Source organism: Lepisosteus oculatus, chromosome 2 (genome assembly GCF_040954835.1).
Source record: "Lepisosteus oculatus isolate fLepOcu1 chromosome 2, fLepOcu1.hap2, whole genome shotgun sequence".
Taxonomy (NCBI): domain Eukaryota; kingdom Metazoa; phylum Chordata; class Actinopteri; order Semionotiformes; family Lepisosteidae; genus Lepisosteus; species Lepisosteus oculatus.
This window is the reverse complement of record NC_090697.1, coordinates 72,891,862-72,911,967: the sequence shown is the minus strand read 5'-3', so window position 1 is coordinate 72,911,967 and position 20,106 is coordinate 72,891,862. Positions and strand designations below refer to the sequence as shown.

At 42.0% G+C, this 20,106-nt stretch overlaps 1 protein-coding gene across 1 annotated transcript in view; it reads left to right on the top strand.

The window, feature by feature from the left end:
- The first annotated feature begins 2,207 nt into the window (after positions 1-2,207).
- adgra2 (adhesion G protein-coupled receptor A2) overlaps positions 2,208-20,106 on the top strand; it is a 56,763-nt gene continuing 38,864 nt past the window's right edge. Inside the window, exon 1 of the mRNA XM_006625471.3 lies at positions 2,208-2,452. Within this exon, the coding sequence (XP_006625534.2) occupies positions 2,208-2,452 (245 nt within the window). The remainder of the gene's footprint in view (positions 2,453-20,106) is intronic.

Genomic DNA, 20,106 nt, shown 5'->3' with positions numbered 1-20,106 from the left:
CAGCGCTCCACCCTAGATGGGCCACATTCCCCCTGCAAGGTGAAATGGGTTAGGCAATTGAAATTGAAGTCAAGTAGTTCACATCTCACACAACTGAGAGTGAAGCAAAATGAATCCAGATGGGGTGAGCTGTCTGAACATGGACCTGAACACCTTGGTGCCTGCTCAGCACCCCTCTATGGAAGTGTGCTCAGAACGGAAGACCTGCTTTTAGAATTCTAATGTATTGCCCCATGCTGCCCAAATCGTATATGGAGTGTGTTTGGTGGAGGGTGACAACAATTGGGGGTAATCGTCACTGCCTGCGTCAGATCCATCCAGTTTAGCCCCTTTTGGTCAACATCAAACTACCTCCTCATCATAATCCCTTTACAAACACAGGACCAGAGGAAAGGCAGCGAATGGGAGCAGGCTGTTGAAGCCATCTAGCTGTGGACTTTAGTTGTTAATTGATCATTGATCTGAAGATCTCATCAGGCTGTTCCTTGAACTAACCCAGAGTATCCACTCTTTTTCTGTAACTAAATATATCTTAGTGCAGGACAGGTTGTGTGTAGAGCAGACAATGGGAACAAGGCAGGATATACCCTAGACAGGGCATCTGTTGCGACTGATAAAGGTTTACTGCAGATTATACTGATTGTAAGGTAAGTACAGTATCTCTTCAGACCAGGGCAAGGAGAACCTAGATCTGGATGGGAACTGTATCTGCAGGCTTGCATTCCACCTCATCTGTTAACAGCCTACTTCAGCTCATTATTGGCTTAATACAAGCACTTGAAAACTTCACCCAGCTTTTTAAGTGCTTTATGCCTTTTTTTTTAAGAGACCTAGAAAACATACAAACCACCCTTTCCACGACCAGGACTGGACACCCCTGCTGTAGATGAACTGGGAATTCTGGAGTCTCTTATAATAAATATAAATAACCATGACTGGTTGAAGCCAGTGGAATACAGAAAACAGTTATAAATTGTGTTACAGAATATACTGCACCTCTGTTCATTTCAAAGTGTTTTTTTAACGTCGTTTTCAATTGCATACATAGCTATAGCAGATCCGTGATCATGCTCAAGTGTTCCTCAGGACACAGGGTGAAAACGTCTTTCTTGCTATTGCCAACACAAGTGCTAAACGCGTGGCGTTTCCCGCGCTAGGACCCTGAAGAATTGCGCGCTCCCCGCCGCTGGGGAGGGGATGCGCGCTCTGGAGGCCCTGACTGGAGTGGAGTGTGACAGAGTGGCAGGCGCAGACCGCTACAGCTTAGCCATCACAGCCGAGCCGCGCAGGGCTCCCACTACCGTTATCCGGACCGGCGCTTTCCTTCCCACATAGGAGTTCTTTATTTAAGAGAGACCGGGAGGTTGATAACGGAACAATCAACTCCAAAACTGGCAACTTGGTGCGTGAAAAATAAGAAAGAAACGTCCCCGCGTCCTGTCAGCTCCCAAATTTGGGAATTACAGTACGGCTGTAATTCCTATTTCATTTGTCATGCGCTTCAATGAACTGTACAGGATACCAGAAGAGGAAGGAAAGAAATTTGTTTTTCACCAGAGGACTGTACAGCACGAATTCTTAGACGGCGCATAACCAACCCGAGGGTCGGTTTTCTCGGCTGAACAATGTAAATGTCATTAGGAATCCATTCGGAGGGATGCAACGGAGTGAAAGTTCTAAGAAACAGTTAATTGCCTCATTTAGAAACAACTTCATTAACGTTTCCCTTTGGAACTCTAATCGAGTGAAGAACAACTGCTTTAAAACCAACATAACAGTGCTTACTTTTGTCTTGTAATCAATAATAATGTATTTGGTATTCATTTTATCCGAGATAGTATTAAAGCACTATTGAGCTGTGCTAAACGTCACTTAAGACAGTTGAGGTTTTCATAACGGAGCGCACATTTTGAAAAGTGACAGCTTCTGGATTCTTCTTTGATCACTAATAATTTATCCACGGTGACAGCAAGAGGAGATCTGCTTGGCTTGGCCATTTTTGATTTTCCTGCCTTTTTTTTTTCAGGAACAAACTTTTAATAAGGTCTCAACACATCCCGCAGCGCGGTTCTCGGCGCAGTCTCAACCAGAAGACACAGAAATTAATTTGTAAACCTACAAATGAGCCCGCGTCAGTAATCGGCGGATTTGCGCCCTCGGAGACATGGGCTGACAGCGGGACAGCTGAGGCTGAACAGACGGGGACAATGCGGGTGCCGGGGGCTGGCGTGCCGTTCTGTTTCCCCTTATTTCTGCTCCTTGTTCTTTTCGCTGTCTCCGGCTCTCGGCTGGCCAAAGCCTGCTCCGAGCTGACCACCATCAGCGGCTGCCGCTGCAACGACGACCGCTCCAAGTCTCACGCCACGGCTTCCCGCAAGAAAGTGAGCTGCATCGGGGAAGAACTGACCCAGCCGCCCCAGGCTAGACTGCTCCCCAACCTGACCGTCACCCTGTGAGTACAAGAAGGAGTTTTGAGTTTTCGGCCCAGGTCTTAAACGGTAGCAGGACAGGGCGTGAAGTGCGAAGGAAGGGAGTGAAGTCGAGATCTGGCCATGTATTCTTTAGCGGAGCAAGTTAAAAAAAAGAATCAGGTCCAATTCAGGGGGAAGCAGAGGTCGGTTCCACTCTGCAAGGTTAAATTAAGAGTATTTCTTTTTCTTTCATTGTACCGTTCAACGTGGAAGTGACCTCTACTAGCTTCTTGGTGGCCGGGTCGGACCCGAACTCTCAACATATGCAATTAAGGCATTCTCCCACACCAGTATCATACATATCATGACATTGACGTATTGGGCATCGGAATTCACCGTTTTCTTCACAAACACACATTTCATTCATTTGACCGCACACGTATTTCTACACTTGAGTATCAGGCCAGGGGTGCAGAGGTGTTGTACAGCATTTGAGTCAATGCAGAGAGTACAATCAATCAATCAATCAATCAATTTATCAAATGCACAACAATACAGCGTGCGGCAGTAGTTGCTGGCAATGAAATGTCTTTGCTGATGTTCAGAGAGAGGCTGTTCTCCTGGCACCATACTGCCAGGGTTTCAACCTCCTCCCTGTACGCAGTACAAGCTCTTGATGGATCCACAAAGACTACGCTCCTGACGTCTCATGGCCAGCCACTGACATCGGGACGTTATCTGCTTCTTTTAGCTCGGGTGCTGTGATGCAACTAGAATCGGCTTAGAGAATCACACAGCGGGTCCCCGTTGTCTCAGCCGTGTTTTACAACGTGACGGGTTTGCCCACAGTTAAGACAGCGGCGGTATTTGCAAGCGTGTATCTGAACCGAGGCTTTTGCAACTGCGCAAAACAACAAATGCCAGAGCTGGCTCAGGTTTAGGGGCGACCGCTGAAGTCACGAGAAAAAAAAAAGTGGGCGACGTTTAGCGAATGTAGGTGGAATAAGTTGTATTTCATTTTCTGTTGGCATGAAGTTCAAGCGTGTGGGACACACTGTCGCTCATCTGTGTCTTTAAAGGGGCGGCGCGCGTTTGTTTATATAAAGTTCGACGGCTCTTTTTTTTTTACAGTAAAAACATTATGCAGCAAGAGAACTGGCCAGCTTGCACTGTGTTTTCACGTCGTTTAATGACGTACAGTACAGTAGTTCGCTATTGTATATAGACTGCATGTAGCGGGCCATTGAGCTAGAGCCTTTTTTACATCGTTTGCCCCGTGAATTCCAAATCCAGTTCGCTTTATAGAAAAACATTCTGTTACACTTTAATTTCTAAAACATCAGATTCATCTTTTTCGAGTATTTTTAAATTTCACGTAGACGCATTTTAAGAGCAATGCGTACGGCCTAATTTTCAAACTACATTTCAAACTAATTTTCCCAACTAGCTTTACTCCATTCGTTACCTTATGTCAAAGCTGTTGTTTTTTTCCCCCCAAGATACTTGTTTAAACCACCGTTGCTTGGAGTGGTTTAACTACTTTTGTAGTTAAATCTCTGAAGCATGAGGCCACGATTCTGCGTTTTTTCTCCAAGACCATTTGCGGACTAAACGCTATAACTCGCGGAGGAGAATACACTTTTCCAGAACTAAAATAAAATACTAAAAACAATACAAGCAATACACAATTTCTGTTTTATATTAAACGATGCTCCATAGCAGCTCGATCGTGAAGTATAGTATGTTTCTGATAACATTATAACGCGAAGTAGTATCCGTGTCCACAATAATAAAGCGTTGAAAACGTATTTGTAGACCCAAGTGGGTTAATAACGCGCTCCCACATCTCGTGAACTACGCCTGCCTCCAATTACTCTGTTAGTAGCGTTTTCTTGCTCGGGCTTTGCGAGTTGAAAGGAAATCGTTCTCCCTGTTTCACGTGTTAGTTATCATTACCGAATTAGTCCCAGGCCCCCTCGGTGAACTGCAGCGCTCACCTCCAGCAATCGCCTCGAACAGCTGACGTAACCGGTGCCTTACGCGCAGTTATCACCCCCGCGGGGCCCGCGTCAGCGATCGCAGCAGAGGTTGCCCTGACTTCGAATGCGTGACATATTTGAGGACTGCGCTATTCTGTGGTGGCAACTTCTCAGTGGATAAAGTTTTAGATCATTTGTGAGTTACAAGGGAAAAGTGTTACCCCTCGTCCTCATAAACTAGGACACCTCACCTTCTAAAAGCCATTTTTACCGTTCCACAATTTCCTCGGTCTTATTAGACGATACAAAGACGTCTTATATTTAAAAAAATGATCTATGAGAGATTTATAAGCCAACACTGGGTAGCTAATGTTTCAATTATGTATTTTGTTTTGTGGGGGGCGGGGGTAAATACATGTACTGTTTATATCCTATATTTTAGATAAATATATGGCGTTGTTTATGTGCACATGTATGATCTGTGTATGATAAAGAGTACATATATATGGTGTATATATGGTGGTATAAAACGTATATATGGTGCTTATATACTGTTAAGAATATGTATTAACTTTCAGTTTATTAGCAACAAAGGATCTATGAAGTAACTGATTGTTATCACTTTGCTGCATCCTGTTGGTGGAATTGGTCTTCCTGCGTATTTTTCAAAAGCGAGCTGCAGCTCACCAAGCTGTCGTTTGCAAATATAAATTAGTTGTATGTCCACCAAAACAATAGTTATCCAGACAGGGTGAAACGTTTATCCTTAGTTCATCCGATGTCACAGAATCCAGAATTAACTCATTCTATTAGTAAGAATGTAAGTTCGAAAGTTGCACACACATTTTGAAACCATTTAAAAATAGCTAGTAAATGTTAGTTTATCTTCGATGGAAAATCAGAAATTAATAAAGCTGAGCTGTAATACAAAAGCCTTAATGCAGCTGCAACCAATTTTTTATCTTGGCTGGCTCAGGTACTGAATTAGCCAAGAGATAGGCCTGTGTTTTCTGGTCTTGGGATTGATTTGGATAGTCACATTAAAAGGTATTAGAAAGCCCTTCTGTTTTCCACTTCATCCCATTTGTGGCATGATTAAGGGTATATGCTTATTTCAGAGCATAGCTCGTATATTATGAATGGTAAGATAAACCTTGGGCATGTTTGCTGATGGCAGAACATACAGTCCAAGGTAGAAACAGGCTTTTGAAACTGTTTACAGTATGTCGCTGAGCTCTCTGAAAAAGGAGAATGACCGTGATAAATCCAGTCTGTGCTAAAATGGTTAATGGCAAATATAGACAGGCAAATAAAGGCATTTTAGTTAACACATTTATTGCTGCGTCTTGGTGAAAATATATGGTGTTGCAACAAAACAGCTGTATTCTATGGTGCCATAGCCTTGCACGAAGATAACTTGTAAACATATTTTAATGCACCATAAGGTGAGAATAAGGTTCTCTTTATCATTTGGTAACTATTCTAAATGCAGTAACTTATTTGAGAAATCGATAATATTACTCTGGCGGAATTGTTGTTCATAGGGACAGTTAAATGATGCCCAGTCTGTCTGATCTCATGCTACATGATGTCAGAGTTGCATGGTTGAGGTGAAACAGACTCTAGTGAAAAAAATCAAACTCTGGCCCACCAGAGTCTGCTCACATTCCATGAGCTCAGTAATCTACCTCATTCACAACGTATCCCCTAGCACTATGCTGGTTTAAGCTTGGCAAGGCATTCCAAACAATTTTGACCTACCTTTGTATTCGAAAAATGTTTTCTCCCAAATTGCTTTTAATTCATGTTGTGTTGTGTCATTTAAATATGTCCACCTGCACTGATCCCTTTTAAGATACCTTATAGTGTTAGGATATCTCTTGTGGTCTAGGGTTCCTCAAGTAAATCAGGAACCAATTCAATTAATTTCCAATTTGTGCGAACATATAAATTAAACAAATAATTTTGTCACTTTAAACAACTTTGTGATAAAATGTGTTATCTTACATACATTTTTTTTGGTTAAATTGTATGTTGCTTACGAAAATAATATGTCCACAGGCTCCAGACGTCCTCTTTGTATGTGTTTTGGAAGTGTGCATCATCATAACATCACGTTACATCATTCACCACAGTTTTCGCTTGAGCCATCTGTATCAGATGGATGAAAGTGATGTGTCATGCTGTAGGTGTGGAGTTCACGTTTAGGTCAAACAATTGGGGTTTAGCAGTTAACACTTTTTGAAATGTGTCTGAAACTGATCCAGTTCTGGTTTAACCAAAAATTAGAAATTCATGAACTACATTATATGTTCCGATGTTATGGAGCCAAGTGGGCAGACGACGTTCGCTCTTTGCAGCAGATCCATAAAACAAAGTGTTACTGCCTTCTGAGTCTCAGAGAGCTGTTGGCTTAGAGGAGTGTCACTTTAAATCCACAATCGATTGAAGGAAACACTCTTGAGTTCAATTTCTCCCCCCTTTGGGCTAACTTGGCCCCGCTAAACTGGGATAACTAGAAACACATTTTCTCTTCTTTTTATCCTTATGCTTTGTGTTTTAATGGCGGCTTGGCTACTTATTTTAATACCGTAATATCCCAGCAATCTCGGGCAGCTGCTGCACAATTGCCTTCTGTGTGCCTAGGCAGACTGTGTCCACCAGTCTGATGTGAAATTAAGCAGGTCTATAAAGCACAAATTTCTACGTTGCTTTCCTTTACAAGCTATACCTTTTTTTTAATAAGGCAAACAAGAATTTAGTTAAATGCTTTCCACAATCTGGTGAGAGATATAATTACAATTATGGCATTAGACTACTAGTGCACCTCTGTCTCCATTGTTTAGTTCGGATTTATCCTGTTTTAGGATTCCAGCGCATGTCTCAGTTAAGGTGATTGGAGAGGTGTCTGATGGATTTGGTCCTGTATTCACCTTGGTCCATTCCACCTGTTTTGCTTTTTAAGCTGCAAGTAGCTTTGTGTCCAACAGATACCATGGAGTTTCTTCGGGTGACCCAGAAAATCAAGCTCCACTATTCGGCCCCAGATTATTCCCAAAAGACACACCTCTGCACCTTCTGTTTTTCTTTCATTTGCATCACTGGTTCTGGAGTTCTGTGTGATGTGTGAAACAACTTCTGTTTTTTTTTCCTTCAGACCACCTGAATAAAATCCTCACCAAGTTATTTTTGCCATTCTGGTGGAAAGTGAATTTGTTATGATTAATTGCATGTGATTATCTTGGTTGCTCTTCTTTGAACTCTTCCCAGAAGGCTGGTTTTGTTTTGGTAGTATGGTTCCCAGAACATAAGATGGTTTTGGAAAAGCAGTTATGCAAGCACATTATTTAATATTGCAACATTTCTGAGCTACTGGTCCCAGAGAACTGAGTGATTTCTCTCTGTCTGTTTTCACCAAACAGGCATCACTCTGGCAATGTCATCTCATGCTGATATGTTCCCCCTTTACATTCACCCTTAACCCACAGCATAAGACTTTATTGTAACATCATTCCAAATCCAGCACCTAAAGGGCACAAAAATGAATGCAACCTAAGAAACATCAGAACATAAGAAACAGTACAAACGGGAGGTGGTCATTCGACCCATTTAACCAAGTAGTATTAAGTAGCTAATTGATCCTAGGATCTCATGCATTCTTGGAAGAAGCCAGGTTATGGTGTCAATGACATGGCTGGGTAGCTTGTTCCATACTCCAGTTAGAATTAGAAACCATTAGAACTACAGACATCGGGGGGTTAATGGAGAATGTTAACCCACATTTGTGTCAATTGTTCAGTAAGTATTCTTGTTGTGTTCAAGGGAATTTGATGTAATGCTTTTATTGAATCGGGTTGTTTCCTTGGTTTAAGACCGTTAAGACTTTAAACGTAAAAACCTAACCATGACATTCAAGGACAGTTTTGTCAGACTGTGTTTACTTATAACAAAAGCTTTGTTTATAACAAAAGCAGTGCGGAGAGACACAGAAAAAGGCTGTTTGTGTTTTTTAATCACGAATCAAGCAGTTGCTTAGCCCCCCCCCCTGCAGTGTTGTGTCACCATTAGTTAATGAGCTGCACTTCCCTGCTGTGACCCACATACCAGCGTGAAACAGTGATGGGGTCCCACTTTCTCTCCCAGATTAGAGCCGGCTCCCACTGGCGAGCGTGGCTTTGAGTAGAGGCACATCAAATTCACAAGGGTCTGGCAAGTCATGCAAGACATTATTTTACATGAACTACAGCTACCCTGGCTGACCCAGGCCTAGCCAACAGCCAAGCTGGATGTCACCTGACCACTGGGAGCAGTGATGTCTACCCTATGCTCATCCTACACTCCAAACACTCACCTTCAGTTTCCAATCAGCAGTTGCAAACTGAAAGAACAGAGCTAAAAACGACAGTGTCAGCACTCCTGATAAGTGGCGGCTCTGTGGCTAAGGATCTGCGCCTGTGGCTGGAAGGTTGCTGGTTCAAATCCCACACCCAGCAGAGGAATCCTACTCCGTTGGGCTCCTGAGCAAGGCCCTTGACCCCAACTGCTCCAGGGATGCTGTACAATGGCTGACCCTGTGCTCTGACCCCAGGCTCTCTCCCTATGTGTGTCTCATGGAGAGCAAGCTGGGGTATGCAAAAAGATAATTCCTAATGCAAGAAATTGTAAAGGGTTAATAAAGTAATGTTATGAAAAAAAAAGAAAAAACTCCTGATAAGTCCAGCAGGAGAAAGTGTTCTGTGTTTTTGCTGTTCCACACATCTTCCACACACTTCATTATTAAAAACAGCTTTTCTAGCCATTATGTGCAGTTACTGTCTGAGGACCAGCTCCTGCACAGCTATCTGAAACGACAGCTCCAGGAAAAAATCCTCTTTCATCCTGAAGATACAGGGAATTTCTTAAAGCGTTATAAGACAACAAACAGCAGGTTTAGAAACAGCCAAGGTTTTAAAATCAACCGTTTACCTTTAAATCTGGTGAAGCTTGACCGTTCACAATTCCCAGTCTCCTAATTCAAATGGTCCAAATGAGAAAATGTCCTGCAATTGAAGCAAATTATCTTGATGGCTTAGAGAAATCTAAATATTTGGATGTGCTCCACATTCCCCACCAGCAAAAGAAAAACCTTATGAAAAGACCAAGCACAGGGATCAATCAGACTGGATTCTTCTGCTTTTGGATTTTCCTGCAAAAACATTGTTACTTTTAGAAGAAAAGAATTATTATAAAAGTAACCGAGAACATTTTGCTGCTTTGATTTGTATTTCTTTAGGGTGACGATAGCTTCTGTGCATTTTCATTTACACATTCTGAATTCCTCCCCTAACACATAAAATCACTGGAAGGTAGGACTGCAAATTTTATTCATTGCAAAGTGACCTTGGATGAATACCAGGCCCCAGAAAGAGATTGTCTTCAATGCCCAAAAATCAGGAGTGTTGCAGATGTTCTTTTCAGACATACCCAGATGTACTGAAGGCACATTATTCAAATGTATTCTCTCAGACCAAGTGTCTATGGATCGTGAGACTGGTTTGGAAGGTCAGAGCCCTGGATGTGTTGTTTAAGTCGTGACAGCTGGCTGTGGTGAGCATTCCTGCTGAGATGCTTGTGTCCGAAGGAAATCTTGACTGGGATTGTTTATTAAAAGTATTAGTCTGATGTTGTCAAATCTAAATAAACGTTAGCAAAAGCCTGTTCTCCTGTTTCCCTCCATTTCCTACTTCCATCACACATTCACTGTGATCATCTTTTGGTAATCAGGTTAAACATACATAACAGTTACATAAAAACGTTTGCATGTCTGTGAAAGTCCCAGAAGGAAAAACAAGGTTGGTTTTATTCGTTTTTGTGTCATTTGGTACGCATTCATTTCCCGGCTGGAGTCTTTATTTTTAATGGCTATTTTTTAATACACAGTTTTGTGTCTCATGTTCTTTGAAATCTCTTCATTGTTTGATAGGTGACACAGAATGTCACTTATTTTGTGGGTCTGTTACATCATAAAATTCATGTTTCTTTCTGACTTATAGAAATTTGTTGAAAAAATGTTTCATTGTAATAAGTATAATTAACATTTTACAAACATCATTATTATGTTATTTAAATTTTTTGATAATGCATTTTGCATTTCATGCATGATTATTCATGGAGAATGAAGAAGTATTGTTCCTGTCTGGAACTACTGTCCTGTCTATCCAGTAGTTTAGTTTCTATGAATCATTACAGTTCTTTATTCAAAAGTAGTCATGACCCTTAATGTTTCAAAATAGAGGTTGTCTACATTCTTTTTCATCCCTCTCAAGTGAAGAGATTAAACCATACATTTAGAATGAAAGCATCTAATAAAAAAACCCTGTTAGCTCCTAAAACATGCAGTTTGTAAAAATTGTTTCTGTAAAAACCTCCAACAGTATTTTGAAGCTGCTTAACCTCTTTCCATCTCTCTCTCCCTCTCCCCCAACACAAGTTCATCCACACTCAGTAACTCTCAACCTAAATATTTAGTCGTCCTGGTAGGAAACTGCTATTTCCAAACGTCTTCCAGATGTGAGCTTATGCGGGTCTATATTTAAGGCTAATTACGTTCGGCTGTGAAGTAGAAGGAGTCCTGATACACAGTGAAGCTACAGTAGTGGGGCCAGTGTTTCTAGAACTGCACTACTGAACAAAGCCTGGGTTCTTATCAGGCCGGAAGAGGCCTGAACCGGGAGTTTGGGGTACTTGTTCTACATTTGTCACTAATAGCACATTCTGTCAAAACTGCAAGGAATTGCCTTTTTCCCAGTGAAAAAGGTCAAAATATTTGTCAACCAAAATAATTTAGTTTTATTTTATGCTCCAGTTTAATTCTGGCTTCTGTCTTTGTGTTTTTGGGCTGCAGCTTTAAGTATTCTCATGAAGTTCTTACATGATGCCAAAGTCTTCCATCTCTCCACACACACACTCACCCAAATGTCTTGTTTGAAATCTCCCTGCATTCCTTTCATCCACACCTTTCATGACCACCCCAGAACCCTTTCCAGAGGAACTGCCCAACACCAACATGTCCAGTTCTGTTCTGGCATATGGACCACTCTGTCCTCCAAGAACAGAATTTTGTAGTACTGCACTGTATATGCATCATTTTATATGTGCTTTGCTTTTTTTCCAGCTGCTTAGCCTGTTGTGTCATGATGCATATTCCACTTTGGATTGTTGTCTTACTAACGAAGAGCTGCAGAAAAACGTCAAGGCTTCTCAGACATGGAAAAAATGCCATGAAGGGAAGGGGCTTAGAAGTGTTATCGCCTAATGTTTTAGACACGTGAGGGAGGAGAAAGATACAGCGTCTTTGAGTTAATTAGTTCTGGCCAATAAGAGACTAGCTGTTCAAAAGCAGCTGGGGATTACACAGAACACATGGGACAGGCATCAGTCCGCAGGAGAAAGATAGGACAAAGAAGATGAAGTGAGATACCTTGACTGTCTGGTGTTCATGTCAATGGTGCTGGAGCACGCACAAACACATCTGTATATACTGGCCTGGGGTAGCATGAAGGTCTTGATGCAGATAATCATGTGGAAGTTTGGGAAATGATGTGAGGAAAGTACATTAGTCCCATATATTTTGGTAATTTCACTAATTTGTTTGGCACATATTAACCAAACAGGGTTCTCTGTAAGCAAAATGAATGTATAAGCAATACACAGTGGTTCAGTAGACCTGCATTTTAGAGAGTTATTAGAGGAAAATCATTAGGTTATCTCCTTGTGTGTCCTAAAGAGGATGAGACATGAGATAGTTTACTGGTATTTTGACTTGTCTTAGCAAAAAAAACAGTAAAAGTCGTAGGCCATCCTACTATTCAAAACCAGTAATCTTCCTACTCATTCTGCAAACTTAATGATTTTCTTAGGGAAAAACATCTGTAGACTGATGTCAAGCCAAAAATGTTACTTTTGGAGGGCAGCCTTTTATGGTTGCCTGTTTTTTTGTGTTGTGTTTCATTATTAAAAATTAACTGTTATCAGAAAGACGTATTTAAGCATTTCAATAATGTAAACCTAAACTGAAACCTCTGTCTTCCAGAAAGATCTTTCTTTTTTTCCTCAGTACTCTTCCTCTGGAAACTCGTTTGGCAGCATTATAGAAATGTCAGTTCCCACAAAAACTTCATTCTACCCTGAATTATCTGATGTCATGACATCACTTTCCCCCAGAAACTACACTGCTTGGGATTCACTAACCTGTTGCTATACGTTCTTATTCTACACCAATGTAGCAGCATCAGTTGAAGCAATTTCCCCAAATCTATCAATTCCATTAGGTTTTCTGTCATTCTAGGCATTTGTCTCATGCAATCCTCCCACAGCCAAGTGGGTTAAGCCAAATATTTCCATGACTAAGCACTCAATAAATATTTTTATTGATCATATGGAATGCATGGAAATCTTTGGTTCTGTTGATGCTTGTAAAGAGCTCTTTGCTGTGTTATTTGTTAGCAGATATGATGGGGCTGTTAAGATGCAAGTGTTTTCCAGTTCCAGAAATTCTGATGGGCAGAATAGTGCAAGTAGTCTCTTATTATTAACCTTTTATATATTCCAAGTATAGGATTTGGAATAGCCCTTCCTCAATGTGCTGCATGAATACTCTATATCAGGAGTGGTAGTGTGTGGGTGGCATGCCTGTGTGTGCGTGTGTGTTTTAGAATCTGCATGTGTGTAGGTTTTTGAATTCCTTGTGGTCAAGTGGTTTGGTGTCTGTGATCCTGCAGGAGTGAGCAAGCACGTGTCCTTGTGTGCTTATGTGGAGCTGGATTTGGTGGTGCATCCTCAAGGACATCTTATCAACAGACCAGGGAGAGATGGAATGCAAGAGGAATTCCAGAGATAAGCCCATGGGGAATGGCTGAAAGGGGGCTGAGTGACTACATAGCTGGGTGGGGGTTGTAGGGGTCCTGTTACGAATAAAAATAAATAAACAGAAGTCTGATGTACGAAGCTCTGAGATGGGATCAGAGCACCTGTTCATATCAGGGACTCTGTGGCACCATCCTAACTAAAATATCTGACTGATGCTTTTATCCAAAGCAACTTACATTTGTACCCACTTATACATGGAGGATTGTAGTGGACTAATTCAGCTGAAGTATCTTGATCAAGGATATAACAACACTTACCTGGCATTTGAACCCACAGTCCTAACCGCTGCTCCACACTGATGCTGCCTTCCTTTACCCCCACAACCAATGATGTCTAGGAGCCAAGGGTTCTCTTCAGATATCTGATATCACTGCAGTTTCCAACAGGTCCTTGTAGTCCTGCTCTGCTGGCCTTACTGCTCTTGAAAGGTCTTTTGTTGCGTCATTGTGAAATTGCTCACAAACATCTCTTGCAAATATTTTTTTTTTCGGATCTGGCAAAACTCCTTATCCTAAATAAATAAACCTTTTCTTAATTGCAGTTATTTACCAGAGACTGAAAGTGGTCTACCCATTAAAAAAAACATTTTTGTCCATTTCAGTCATTACAGTTGCAGAGCCTTGTGAAAATACCACTGGTGAAGCATAAATTTACTCCATATGTCTGACTATACAAGAGTACTCAAGCTAAGAGGCATGAAGTACACAGCACCTGGTCTTGGCTTATTTACATGAACACCTGTTTACAAGAGCATGAAAGTCATAGCATCTAAAATGACTCCACCTCAATGCAATGCAGTGGCAGTCTCTAATTTCCATCTTTGTATGACCACATACGCAGAATACGGCCACTCTTTTGTGTGCCTGTTTTAATGTGATTGGTTTAGATCTGCTTGGTGATGTTTCTCATGAGGTAAGGATCCACAAGCTTATTCTGTCTCTCTGATCTGGAACTGATATTTTATCCCAATAACATCACTAGTCTCCTCCTCACCTCCCTGATGGTTATCTGAGGCGTTTTATCTTGTTGTAAATACAGTCATTCATTACAGTGTCGCTTGGTTGAACTCAATCCATACTGCATCACTCTTTCCCCTTTCCTGCCTCCTGTCTCCTTACCTCCCCTCCCACCCCCCAGTCCCCTCCACTCTGCTCTCTCTCATTTGCCCTGACCACATGAAGGATGTCTCCAGTTCCTGCCATGGGGCTGGGGTGCAGAGTCAGAGCTGAAATAAAGGGGTTGGTGTCTGTGGCGAAGATGCCTGTGGCGACCACCATATGTGTATACATTATTTATGGCAATTCAGTACGGCACAAAGTGAGGCTCTGTAGCCCTTGTGTCATGCCAGGTCTTCTCTCACCATGAATGGCGTGCAGCCTACAGTACCTAGTGTTAATGCTTCGGTGATCATTCTCATTGACCGTCAGTGGGACTGAAGCAGGATTGTGGCAATGCACCTACAGCTGTGGACAAAATATTGGAATCATCCCGGCAATATCGAGTGTCCTGATAGTGTGATGGGAATACTAGAAAGCTTTCAGTATGAGCCTCTTTATGTAGTTGTAACTGTCTGGAGCTTGAAAGGTGTTGCAAACTCACCGGATCACATGACCAGTCTTCTGACTCTGTTGATCTGTTTGTTCTCTTAGGCTCTGTTTGGCTGTTGGAACCATGTAATGCCAAAAAGACAGCCCATTGGGTCCCTGCCAGGGAGAAACTGCACTTGTGACACCTGTGCCCGTTGCTGTTTGCCCGACAAAAGACTAAACATGTTTAAGGAACTAAACAATCTAGAAAATTTAGAGTGGGCCGTTGAAAGGCTCTCAACATCAACCATAAATAGTGCTGCAACTGCAACATTTATGCTTAATAACCTGTGGAAAACCCTTGTAAAGGTTAGCTTGTCAGTAGCAATTTATGTAGAAACAAGAGCAGTGAATCAGAGAAAAATGACAAGAACATAAATAGTAGGGAAAAGAAATAGCAGAAAATAAGTGGAAAAGGCGATCACATTAAATTGTCCTTTTTGGCCCTGTTTGAAAGACTTCTGTAAGATAATCTGGTTGTGCTACTGCCTTAAATTGCTAATAGAAGAGTACTACATTGCGCCCGGACTTCTGTGGTGGCTGTGGTGCTATGGGAATACAAAATCTTGGGAATGGGAAGTTTCTGTGTGTTATGGGAATCCACGCAAATCTCAAACGTACGTGTGTGCACAGGGTGTGTGGGTGTGTGGACGTGGGTGTGTGTGGCCACAAGTCCACAGCTTCCTAAAATAGATACCAAGCCACCCTTCTCTAATTAGAGCCTTTTTATAAAAGCCAGATTTTTTAATTTTAGGCTGGGGAGAAGCAGAGTGACTCCTTCAGCTCTGCGTTGTGAATGGATACACTCAAACATGTGCGCACGGGAATGCACACACACTGACTCACATACAGTACAAACAGCCTTCTGCCCCTCTTTGAGACCCTCATACACCCTTTGCTCCATTCATAATGATGACATACACACCCTCAAAACTCTCAGTGCAAACACTACTGGGTAGAGGTTGGCAGCCAGTCAGTCTGGTGGCTTGCTGGTGGTGCTTGGTTATGTTCAATAGTGCCAAAGCACCACGAATCGGTAATGTTTTCCAAGGACCCCAAACTTTTATCTGTTGTAACCTGAGAATCCTGGTCAAATGCTGGATCTCTCCCTTCAGTTATGCAGGTGGTACCTGCCTCTTCACTTTCTTGGTTTTAGCTCAATGTTAGTGGGGCAAAAAACTTCAATTTAGGAACACGATATCGGTTAATGTTTGAGGTTTTACAGAGGGATACAGAAGGATGCTCACTACACCCTAGTCTAGCTCGGAAATTCATAAGACTTGCCACTTTTCCCAAGTTCAATACTTTTCTGATTGCAGACTGAAAGGGCAAGCTGACCGATTTTTGGAAGTTCAACAAAGGGGACTCTCCAACAGCACTCTACTCACAAGCTGGAAGGGCATATGACTGTAGCATCCTTCCTGGCATCAGCACTGAGTTTCCACATACAGTATACTGGCTTGCCATTTGTACTTGTAACCAGCTCTGTGATTTTCATTTCTCTTTTTTTCATCTCTCTTTTTTTTGTCACAAACGCCTTGAGACCCCTCCATGTGTCCACGGTTATCATTTTTCTCAATAACACCCCCATTCCACTATCAGGGATGCTCTCAACACAGGTCCGTGATGCTTATTCACCACAGGAACTAGTTTCTAGCTTTCTTTAAGGAATTGCAGGAATAAGGCCCTGAGCAGATAAAGAAAAAAAACCCAACTTGCACTGGAATCATGCCCATGTTGTTTTCTTGGATAACTCTGTTTACCCTGCGATTACATAGTTCGTGTTTTGCATAACTGCACAACAAGAGATAAAAAAGTTTGATCTTTCAGACTTGGCAGAAATCTGTGACCGTGCTAAAACCACAGTGGTAAGAGACAATGGAGACATTCAGCCAGAGTCAAATGTATCTCAAGAACAAAATACCCCATTTTATTGAGGGATTTCTATAATGCCATTATCAGACAGGGCCTTGGCCTCACTGTGTGTCTCATTTCAGCAGAAAGCAGTGACATTCGGCTCAGCCTTAATGAGGAAAACAGTGCTGAGGCCTGTTCAGGTTTGGCAATGCTGTATATGTATAATAGTAATTTGGAAATTTGGCAATGGGATGGGCTGGGATGGTAACTGCTGAATTATTTTGGGCTGGGGGTTAGGTATGAAATAACAGCGCTTGTGGTTAAATTTAAAACCGATCACTTGCAAAGAATCACAACAGAAATAGAGTATGATTTTTTCAGAGAATAACACTGCACTGAACAACAATTCTTGCATGATTTAACATGCCACAAATATCTACAGGATGGACAATACTGCTCTGTTTGCTGAGGTAAATACTGCAGTTTAAAGTTTAATGTTGTTGTAAGTAATGCTATGGTCTTGGTCCAATGTGGTAACATACAGTAAATGCACAGCAAACCCATAAGTGAACATAACATACTACAAAATGATTTCCAGGTGAACTTTCAGAAAAGGTGAAACCGCTTAGGCCTTCACTGCTGTTGCTCTCCACAGGCCAACAGCAAAGGAGCAACCTTTGTCCACAGATGCGGAGAGCCGTTGATAGATTTGCTGCAACACTTAAAAAAAAAAAAACCCCAAATTAATGGAGGCCCTTTTAGACAGTAGCCGGGAAGTACACTCAAGCGCTGTCGGATCACAGACGCACACACAGTCACACACGGCACAGACCCTTCCCCGCTGAGCACTGCCGCTCTGGCAGACAAATAAAAGCAGTAATTGGGGGCTCTGGCTTCATTAGCAGGGCTGAAGGCTGCAGCACTTTACAATGAAAGGCTGTTGTCGAGGGACCCCGGTGCTCAGACCTCTCCCTGTTTATCCCATGAGCTGCTGGCCCCTAACCATCGCCATGTGTCTCGGAAACAGACCCTGTTCGGAACAAGCGGGGTGTTTACTAACAGCACTGCTACCCCTTCACCCCTTCCTCACACCCCTATGAAAATAACTTTCATGTTTCTGAAGAAATGTCCTGATTCTCTATAAAGGCCTATATACGCTTCTATAGAAAGCTACAGGCCATCTGCAGGTTATTTTCTTGATGGGGGGTGAAGATGACAGATTGTGTGGGAGTTAAGTTCAGCCTTGGACCTGGTGTGCTCAATCTATTATTTTGTACCCTGGAGATGCAGTCAAATAGCATTTTGAAGTTATGAGGTGCTATTAGAATCCTGTGGTAAGAGTGTGAGAGCTAAGAGTGGTTGTTAGCACGATCCTGACACAAAAACCTCATTGAATTGGGTTTCCTGAAGGAACCATTGAGTTGGATTTTAATCACATGAGAAAGGGGTGATGTTTTTTATCTGTTTTACTGTATATTCACCAGTTTCAGAATTTCTCATCTGGATTAAACTGCTGCTGTTCCGTCGCTCCGGGTGAGATGATGACAACATAAAGATCTTCTTCAAAAGATCTCCTTTCGTAATCAGATAAGAGATATCTCCCGTGAGAATCTGACTACAGACTTGGCACAGTCTAGGCTGGGCTCAGTGATTGCCATGATGCACTACTATAATGCCAGACGTGAGTAATGATCAATTCATCCTATCCCTACCCTGTATTAAAAGTGACAAATCTGGATTCCTAGCAGTGCATATTGTATCTTTGGTTCGCTTTTCAAATGAGAGTCACTTCAAATAATTTGGATGATTTGGTGGGGAATCCAGCTTAGAGAGACCCTTCTTGAATCAGTGCTGCCCTGGGAAGATCACAGCCAGGTACCACTGACTAATGTCAATGTTTTGCCCTAGAAATAGCTGGGAGAGGCTGATCACCCTTTGACCAAAATGATTCCAGGCATAGCTCCTAATAAATTTCATATTGTATGGAGTCGTATCCTCATGTAACAATAAACTAGATGACTACAGTTTTACCTGGGTTTTACACTAAATGGCCATGCTGTTTTGCTTTCAGCTTTATTGTGATCGCACTCTGCTTTACTAAGCAATTTACTTCATTAAGTTTTTATAGGGGCAGTATTGCATAGCCTTTGCAAATATTTACCATGGTAACTAAGAGTTTAATCCCAGTCTAGGATTTCAAAGCTTACTGACAGCCTTGGAATGGAGTGTTGGACAAAGAAGGACGTCACATTTATGGCAAAACGCCCCTGAGCACAGGTGGACAGTAATGCCATGATTAATACCACCGATGTAATTCTGACAATGGCCACTGGATTTACCACAAAATTCCAGGTTCTTAAAATGAATTAAGATCTAATCAGAAATCATTCTCAATGTAGTCTTAATTATTGAGGTTGGGAATGAAAATGTATTTGAGCCCATACTGACTCTGAAGCAGTTGCAGTCACTGAATGGTAAAAAGTATATTATTTCCTCAGAGTTATTTAAGCACTTCCTCACCCACCCAAAACGTATAGTGAACCCTTGGGATTTTCAATAACCATTCATCTAACACTCCTTGATCCCTGGTCTGGCTTCCTACAGATTTGAAATTCTGAAGCTGCTGTTGTTTGGAGACAAAACGGCCATACAGTTTTTCGCAGTAGGCGTTTGCCTTGTGTGTGGCCACTGGGATGCACAGCAGTTCTCTAGTTTAATTATGTTTATACAGAGTGTGTTGAATTGTTTTGACTTGCTTTATTATAGTTAACCTGCACTCCTAATTTTGTTTGCTTTGGGAGTAGAGATTACACAGATAGGGAGGGGGGATTTGTTATCCAAATGAGTTTCCTCAAATAATTTCATTCGATGGAGTTTATTACCCAGCACGTAATAAGCTTTGGTGACCTTTGACCTTTTGGCAAGGCACACTGGGAATATTGGCCTACAGAGGACCTATATAAAAATGTGTTGTCATCATCATCATTGTTGCTTTCTTTAAAGTGTCTGTACTGTCTCCTGAGGTAAGGAGAGAGAGAAGTTATAAGAACACAGAGCTTAACTCACTGAAGTATTTTTATTAAATGTAAATCCCTCTTAAGACCCTGATCCTGTGTGTGCGGTTTGCAGTGTACCCTGCAGCCAAAACTCCAGCACTGTCAGGGAGAGAGAGAGGTGTCTTGTGGGCTGGTGGTTTGAGCTGAGGGACAGCGAGGCCGGGGCGATGCTATGTAGTGGTTAGAGGTGAGGATTCCGGACTGAGGAAGACGGTGTTGAACACAGATGAGAGCAAAGAGGAGCAAGGGAGGCAGTATCAGATAGTGAGTAGAGGCGAGGACCGAGGACGGGAGGTGTGCTAGTTCAGTG